The sequence below is a fragment of the Limulus polyphemus genome, unplaced genomic scaffold (assembly GCF_000517525.1).
Source record: "Limulus polyphemus unplaced genomic scaffold, Limulus_polyphemus-2.1.2 Scaffold2800, whole genome shotgun sequence".
NCBI classification, from domain to species: Eukaryota; Metazoa; Arthropoda; class Merostomata; order Xiphosura; family Limulidae; genus Limulus; species Limulus polyphemus.
The window spans coordinates 133,407-143,123 of record NW_013668410.1 but is presented as its reverse complement, the minus strand read 5'-3'; the positions used below and the strand labels follow the sequence as shown (position 1 = coordinate 143,123).

Genomic DNA, 9,717 nt, shown 5'->3' with positions numbered 1-9,717 from the left:
TAATAAATGTTATTAATTTTACCGAATCAGTCAATTTCCCTGAAAATCTTATAATTATATATAACCAAAAGTTTACATACTAAACAAATCAGTCTTAGAGAAACACAGTTTTCTTCTGACATCAATTTTTACATAAAATCACTTTACGATATAGCTTCTAATGATGTATATCCAAGCAAGAAGATATAGAACACTGTCAGTATTTTCGTAGGTCTGAAGGGATACCAAATCATGGATTATTAGACAAATATCAATAATAAATTAGAAAATATACAAAAAATTATCATTGTTTAAAAGAAGTCATAATTGAAAAACTAGTCTAAAAATATAAAAAAGTAACACAATTTATATCTTTTAAGAGATTACGTCTTATTGCATTAGACGATATTTGAGGTAAATTCAAAGCTTTGGGACGAACGTTTATATTGAGATTCTAAATAAAATCCTAAAGGTTCATAAATTCTAATTTGCAATTATATTTTTATAAATAATACTGTTTTTCCTGCCATTTATAAATAAATTGGTTTAAGATATAAAAAATTAAACTTCATTGGATTATATTGCCACTTTTATTTTGAAAATGTATCTTTTTAACAGTTATCTGACCTTCGTTTGCAATGGTTTAACACAAAACAGTCACCCACCTAAGCCTAATTCAATGATAAACTGAAACAAACTAAAAATACATTAAGTTTATTTAATACATACATTTACCATAATTTACTTGAGATACTTATAAAAAGCTGAATGGAAGTGGTTATCTTATTCTAAAGTATGTAAAACATTTTGAAAAACATAAAACAAAACTAACGTTCAGTATTTATCAAGAGTGTATTTTCTCAATTAGCTTTTTCTCTAACAGAAACAATTTTAATAACTTACGTAAGACTAAAGAATGTTTTAAAATTATGTATATATCAGTCCAAGGGTAGCCAATTTGTGTTCAACTATTTTCAATGTGTATTTATTTATGTATTTATTAACATTTAAAATATAATCTGTTCATATGTTGGTAAGAAATGTACATTTATTTTTCTACGTCTCAGTGACTCAGCAGTAAGTCAGCAGGCGTACCACGCTAAAAATTGGGTTTCGATACTCGTTGTATCCAGAACACAAATAGTTTAATGAGTAGCTTTATGCTTAACAACAACTATACCCAAACAATTTCTTTCTGGTTTTCTTTAGTACTATTATTCTGGTTTTACTGAAAATATAAACAAACGCGTGTTGTTCTTTTTAATATTGAAATAACGTTTACAATGTTTTAATGTATCAATCACTCCTTCTATGCTTTGGTTTAAAAGTATTACACTAGAACAAAGTGAAGAGTCATTTTCATACCTTTAAACCACCAGAAAACAGACATATACCTGTATTTCTGCAAATAAGTTCATTTCTATATCTTTTAGAAATTATAAACGTCAGTGTTAAGTTTACGGACTTACAAAACTAAAATCCTGGGTTCGGTTCCCACCAGTGAGCAAAGTGCAGCTAGCCAAATATTTAAGAACGAGCCAAAAAAAAAACAACAACATTAGATCCTAAACAGCTACTTTGCCAAAACTATCAATATAAGTTAATTTTCAATCTCAAATGATTCCTCTCAAATAATAATTTTTACCAAATTATGAAACATCATTTGTAAATAAACAAGCAGAGGTGATATGGATAGCAGCTGCCTACCATAGCGAACGTGTTTGTTACAACAATGGTAAGATATGGATAGCAACTGCCTACCATAGCGAACGTGTTTGTTATAACAATGGTAAGATATGGATAGCAACTGCCAACCACAGCGAACGTGTTTATTCTAAAATCAAGGTGATATGGATAGCAACTGCCTACCATAGCGAACGTGTTTGTTCTAAAATCAAGGTAAGATAGGCAGCCGCTATGGTAGGTAGCTGCTGCCTATCTTACCTTGATTTTAGAACAAACACGTTCGCTATGGTAGGCAGCTGCTGCCTATTTTACCTTGATTTTAGAATAAACACGTTCGCTATGGTAGGTAGCTAACGTGTTTATTCTAAAATCAAGGTAAAATAGGCAGCAGCTACCCACCATAGCGAACGTGTTTATTCTAAAATAAAAATAAGATAGACAGCAGCTGCCTACCATAGCGAACGTGTTTATTTTAAAATCAAGGTAAGATAGGCAGTAGCTGCCTAACACAACGAACGTGTTTATTCTAAAATAAAAGTTAGATAGGCAGCTGCCTAGCACAACGAACGTGTTTATTCTAAAATAAAGGTAAGATAAAGGTAAGAACCTCTATATTCTAAAATAAAGGTAAGATAAAGGTAAGAACCTCTAGATTATAAGCACGCGAACAATGTAGTCTTTTTGTCACTCATTATTTTAGCAACATATTCAAGTATAAATTATAATTCTGTAGTAGCCTGTAAAATGTGAACTCGAAAGAGTCAAAATTCGCCTTTTAATTACTTTGGCTGTATAATTATCCGTTAATTTAACAAATGCATTTAATGAGAAAATGTGTAAGTTAATGATAGCGGATTTTACATAAACGCTGCGAACAACAGACATCCTTATTGTATGCATGTTAAGCCATTGATTCATATCTATTTTACACTTCGTGACTAATTAGTGTTAGGCCTTATTTACACTTCTGACCTAACATACAAAGACGTATAAACGTCGTAGAATTCAAAACGCCATGAAATAATGTAGCAAGACCTATTGACCTCTGTTCACTTAATTATAAATATTATTCTAAACTTCAACAGAAAATATAAATAAGTCATAAAAATGATATATATATATCACAGCGTTTTACCTTGTTCAAGTAAACACATAGAAGTATAACTACATATTGTTGGATTCTTGATATATATAACAACTACAAACTCGATGGCTTCAGAACCAACACAGTGCTGATATGCATTACAGTATTTCATTAATAACACTTAACGTGAAAATTAGCAAAGTTAGACATTTCAAGTCTCCAAATTTATTGTTTCTTAATTCATAACAAGGTGAACAACAATAACGACTATCATTGATTCTCAAGTATAACCTAAACTTATCACATTGCTAAATTTTATGTGAAATTTAAGTATTCAATGTTTAATTAAGCGTTTTTCTGGTGTTTTGGTCAAACACGTGATTCAGGTATACTGGAACTGAAAATAAATTACGTGTTCGAAGAAGAAAATAAAACGTGAATGGAAATCAATAAATACCCTCTCATTCATGGTGTTAGAAAGCACGTATGTTCAAAAATTCGATTTAACACAAAATACAAAACTCTATAACTTGAGCGCTTTCAAAAGGTTCACCTTTTTTTTTCACAGGGGCAAGCTGGGAAACTGTGAACGTATATCAATATATTCTTACAACATCACCCTTCCCTCAAAACGAAATAGAAATAAAAAACAATTGCAGAGTGTGTTCTAATGGTTACCACACGCGGCGGCATGCAGATCGAAAGTCCAAGGTTCGAGCCACAGTATTCAGATTGGCTTTTAGACGTTATAATTATAAATGAAGCCCACTATTCTGTTGAAAAAAGCCATGTACGTGGCGGGTGTTTCTTACCAGATTGCTTCTTTTTTACTGGTCAACATTTCCAAATCAGGGATGGATATAACTGAAACTGTTTGTTTAGGCCACATGTCACATGAGTTACCGTACAGGTTCAAAATAACAACTAAAGCTGAGAACTATAATTTATAACATTTCATGAGACTGTGACAGTTTATGAGACTTAGGTTAGTCCTAAGTCCATAAGCCAATCTAAAAATGCAAAACAATCTTATGAGAAAAGTATAATAATAATAAAACTGGATATGTTAAACATTCTAACTAATGTTTTCAATGAAATAATAGAGTACACCTTACCTACGGCACCTATAAACACTAACTTTTAGATTTTAATTTGTTTAACTTTGACAAATTATAAATGTTTTTTGTTGTGTTAGTAGGTGCAATTTCACCAGGAGGACTAGCGGTGAATTACCTAGCTATATATAAATATAAACAATACAAATTATGCAGAAATAACAATTCAGACCAGAGCAATAATTATTGTATATGGTACATTTAACTACAGTTCCCATATCTTATTGTGTTTAGAATATATACAACAACAATAATTCAGAGCGGATTATTAATTATTGTATATGGTACATCTAACTACAGTTCCCGTATATTATTGTGTTTAGAATATATACAACAACAATAATTCAGAGCGGATTAGTAATTATTGTATATGGTACATCTAACTACAGTTCCCATATAGTATTGTGTTTAGAATATATGCCACAACAACAATTCAGAGCAGATTAGTAATTATTGTATATGGTACATCTAAATACAGTTCCCATATATTATTGTGTTTAGAATATATACAACAACAACAATTCAGAGCAGATTAGTAATTATTGTATATGGTACATCTAAATACAGTTCCCATATATTATTGTGTTTAGAATATATACAAGTTAGATGTACCATATACAATAATTACTAATCTGCTCTGAATTGTTGTTGTACAGTTCCCATATAGTATTGTGTTTAGAATATATGCCACAATAACAATTCAGAGCAGATTAGTAATTATTGTATCTGATACTACTAACTACAGTTCCCAAATATTATTGTGTTTAGAATACATATAACAGTAACAGTATTGTTGTATATGTTAGATTTCTCTACCGTTCCCAGATTTTACTGTGTGTATCAAACATATAACTTATTTCTTACACATCACAAATCTATTGGATAAGTTCTTACAAAAGAAACAAGCACATTTTACGGGTTTTTCTAAACTTAAACTAATCAGTCGGACCCTAAAAACTACTGAACATTTTCACTGCCTGTATTAAAATTATTTTCAAATTTGTTTGGTCTGGTGATGTATATATCGGTATTAATTATATATTATTTATAAATAATACAAAATCTATCATAATGTTTGTCGTCTCATTTCAAAAACTTTGATTCTTCAACATAATTCACAGTAGAAAACGTTCAACAATAACTAGATATCATTTACAAAGAAAAGCTACATTAATAGGCATATAGGGAAAACAAACGTTTTTCTTGCCTACATACTACTACAATGTCATCTTCATGCACACTTTCAAACACACACTAGATTAAAACAAAACGATTGTTAGTTTGTGTTTCTGTTTTTCCTTTAGGAATCCACCGAAGAGAGAGGAACTCTTCAAGTTCTAGTAACTTCTTCTTGAAAATAATTTTATTTTTCAGGCATAGGATTGGAAAACGATTTCATGCGGATCGTAATAGGCGGAGTAAAGTTGGAATGGTTCGTTGTTACTATAACGTCAGTTGTGGTTCGAAACGAGCCCGCATAACGGCCACGGGTTATCTGAAAGTTTAATCTTGTCGATCTTGCAGTCCTGGACGAACAGCAGAGTAAACACATCTGTCTCAGATCAGCCTAAATTAAAAGTTTAATGTTAATAAATAAAAATCTCAAAAATACCGAACTCACTTTAACAAAACCAAATGTATATTGGGTAAATAAGAATGTATTATAATATTCACTATAAAATATGCATGTCATATATATATATATATACAATGATTTGACAACAAGTGAACAAAAGCAATCAGAATCTAACCTCGAGCTAACCTTAAAAAGCGTTTTGTTTTTATTTAATTATTTCTGTTGGTTTTAGCTTCTTATTCCAAGATATGTTATTCCTGTAACTGTTGAAAACGTATTCTGCTAGCTAGACCTTTCAAAAATCTTTAGTTGTATGAGATTCATGTTAAAAAGGTATCAGATAATGTAACGAAAGCCCAGTGTTGAGAAACAGTAGTAAGTGATCAGATTATATGTATACATCATACGTTCACCATATGTAAATCATAAGTTCACCATCTGTACGTTATAAGTTCACCATTTGTACATCATAAATATGTGGTAAACTAGGAGGCAATTAAAATAATAAATAATATTCAACGTTAAACTGGTACACACTCCTGAGGATGACTTTGTAACGTCGAAACATGTAGAATCGTCAACTTGTTGAAGGCCATATGTAGGCCTAAATAAAATGTTTTTAATTGTGTACCAGTTTATCGTTGAATATTATTTATTATTTTAATTGTATACACAAGTGCCAAAATACTATAATTATGTGTCTAGAAACGGGACCCATGGCAAAGAAGTTTGTAAGACAGAGGAGTAAACTAAAACGTTTAATTTCTCAACTAAATTTTTTGGTTAGATGTAAAAGAGAGAATCTTATTCCAAAGTTTATATAAGTAAAATGTAATATCAAAGGAAGAAAAGCAGACTATTGTATAGAAAAAATGAAACAACAGATACTACGCATCACGATTCAACAGAAGTGTTATAGCCAAACAAGAAAATAATCTGTATCAACTACATTTAGTGGCAGCAAAAGAAAATGATGATGAACGTTGGATTGAATGGGAAAGCTCTACTTGGAATCGGACAAAGAGAGACACTGAGAAGTATAAGTATGAATTGAATCAGAAATACACTAAATTAAAAGACAAAAAGAAAGAAGATGAACAAATCAAATTAGATACATTACCTGAATATTATCAAAGAGTTTTGGAAAATCCTAAAATAGTGAATAAGTCAGATGTGGTTCTTAAAAACAATCAGTTGGATGTATGAAATAAAGGTCTGGGTTTTGCTTAAAAACAGTTAAATATTAGAAATGAGGATTTAATAACGGATGTAGAAACAAATCTGGATAAAGTAATAACCGATAATTCTAAAAATATAATTAGAACTGAATGTTATAAACTTGTAAGTAATTTCAACCCAGTAGTGAAAAAATAAAATATAGATATCAAGGCTGTTAAATCATTAAAAGATAATAATAATATTGTTATTTGTAAAGCTGATAAAGGAGAGCAAATTGTAGTATTTGATAAATGTGACTACCTTAAAGAGGTAGAAGATATGTTAGAGATAAGTACATATAAAAAAGTTAAGAATAACCATACTAATAAATATCATGAATTTGATGTAATTTGATGTAATTAAATAAGGAAGATTTGTTAATATCATTTGATGTAGTTAAATAAGGAAGATTTGTTAGTAAACTACATCAAATGAGAAATAAGGAAGATTTGTTAGTATCATTTGATTATTTAACTACAGGAATGATACTAACAAATCTTTGATGTAATTGAATAAGGAAGATTTGTTAGTATCATTTGATGTAGTTAAATAAGGAAGATTTGTTAGTATCATTTGATGTAGTTAAATAAGGAAGATTTGTTAGTATCATTTGATGTAGTTAAATAAGGAAGATTTGTTGGTATCATTTGATGTAGTTAAATAAGGAAGATTTGTTAGTATCATTTGATGTAGTATTCCTATTTATAAAAGTTCCAGTAGAAGATGCAATTGAATGCTTTTAAACAAAATTGTTAGAAAACAACATTTCAGCAGTTGAAACTATAGATATAGTTAATTTAACTAAAGTATGTGTTACGAATCCATTTTTTAAGTTAACAATAATTTCTATAAACAAAATGAAGGGTTAGCTATGGGATCACCACTCTCACCATTATTATGTGATTTGTATATGAATGTATTTGAAACTAAAGCCATAAATAATGCAAAATGTAAATCTGATATTTGGGTAAGGTATGTAGATGACACATTCTTGGTGTGGAAATATGGTAATAAGGCATTAACAGAGTTTGCTTACTATTTGAACAGCATTGAACCATCCATACAATTTACGTTTGAAATTGAGAAAAATAATAGTTTGCCTTTTTTAGATGTATTGATGAAAAGGAACGTACAAGGTAATTTAGAAACATCAGTTTACCGGAAACCTTTGTCTGTTCTTATGCCCCCACACCAAGAATTACGTCATACTAGGTCACAAAAAATTTTATAGTTATGTTAACAGAGCTTTGAAGATATGTACTAATCAAAATGATTTAAAAAACGAATTGTTATTAATTAAATATATAGTAGTCGAAAGATGTTTTAACCCAGATTTTATAGATAGGGCAAATAAGAAATTCACTAATACTATAATAATTAATCAAGTTAGTACTTTAAAACCTAGTTATGAAAACATTAGAACTATATGTTCCAGGTTTAACTACTAGTTTATTTAAAGTGTTCCAAAAACAACAGATATTCTACCCTATATTTAAACCGATAAATAAGATGAATCAAATCTTAGGTACTACGAAAGACGAAATACATATAACTGAAAAAAACTGGAATATATAAAATAGAATGTGAATGTGGAAGTATTTACATTGGTCAGACAAAACGTAATTTAAAATACCGTTTAAATGAGCATAAGGGATACGTAAAAGTACACATTGTTGTTCAAGTTATTTGTTTTAAAGTCGTACACATTTTGATAATTATTCTTAATGTCTACATCGTTCGTCTCCACTGTCGGTTCCTTGTTAGTTTGGAGTTAAAATCATAAATAATATTCAACGTTAAAACTGGTACACAATTAAAAATATTTTGAATTTAAGTTTCAAATGGACAGCAACTGCCTGTTGCAGAAACCTACAAATGTAGATGACGACGTTTCGAAAGTCTTCCACCTGAAGACGAAAGGCGGTAAACTTTCGAAACGTCGTCCTCTACATTTGTAAGTTGTACGACAGGCAGTTGCTGTCCATCTGAAACTTAGGTTCATTGCGAATAGTCTGCCTTAACAACCTATAAAACATTACCTAAAAAAGTTGACGACTCTACACGTGTCGACGTCTTCCTCAGGAGTAAATTACAAGCCTATGCTAAAGTATTTATAACTTGTTAGTAGGTCATGTGACCTGTATGCTATTTTACATAAATTCACGCTAAACCATTCAAAGGAGATCGATCCACATTCTTGCTCCCCCCAGTGGCACAGCGGTATGTCTGCGGACTTACAACGCTAGAAACCGGGTTTCGATACCCGTGGTGGGCAGAGCACAGAGAGCCCTTGTGTAGCTTTGTGCATAATTAAAAACAAACAAACAAACCACATTCCTGCAGAAATATTCGCCAAACCTTCATCTCTATTTAATATTACATGATCTTTTTATGTTTTATTATTTCTAACGATTCGCGAATATTATTACCTATTACACTTTTAGGTTGAGCTAATATTACTGTTTTTGACCCATAATATTGTGTGTTTTGTTTCTTGTATATGTTCTGCTATGGATGAATTTTCAGTTTTTTTAGACTTTAGAACAAATAACTTGAACAACAATGTGCATGACTTTAGAACAAATAACTTGAACAACAATGTGCATGACTTTAGAACAAATAACTTGAACAACAATGTGCATGACTTTAGAACAAATAACTTGAACAACAATGTGTACGACTTTAGAACAAATAACTTGAACAACAATGTGCATGACTTTAAAACAAATTACGTTTCGTTGTTAAAGAATTACTGTATTCTCAAGCTGCACCTTGGCACCGCTGGAATCGAACCCTGAATTTTAGCATTATAAGATGGCAAACTCACCATCGACCCAAAGAGGAACTGAAATTAAGAAATATGATGCTTTTCTGTATAACCAAACTTTCGAGTTTTGTAAAATAAATCTTAAGTTTTTGTTTGTTTGCTGAATTTTGGGGGAAGCTATCTGGGGCTATTCACAATAGTTATAAATAATGTTAATGTCATAAAATAGAGGAAAGGCAGGTAGTTAACACCACTCACCGCCAACTCTTTGATTACTTTTCTCATCTGGGGC

At 30.5% G+C, this 9,717-nt stretch overlaps 1 protein-coding gene across 1 annotated transcript in view; it reads right to left on the bottom strand.

Annotated features, from left to right (window-relative positions):
• Positions 1–5,227: 5,227 nt before the first annotated feature.
• LOC111087882 (delta-type opioid receptor-like) overlaps positions 5,228–9,717 on the bottom strand; it is a 39,622-nt gene continuing 35,132 nt past the window's right edge. The window contains exon 5 of the mRNA XM_022396154.1: positions 5,228–5,431. Within this exon, the coding sequence (XP_022251862.1) occupies positions 5,228–5,431 (204 nt within the window). The remainder of the gene's footprint in view (positions 5,432–9,717) is intronic.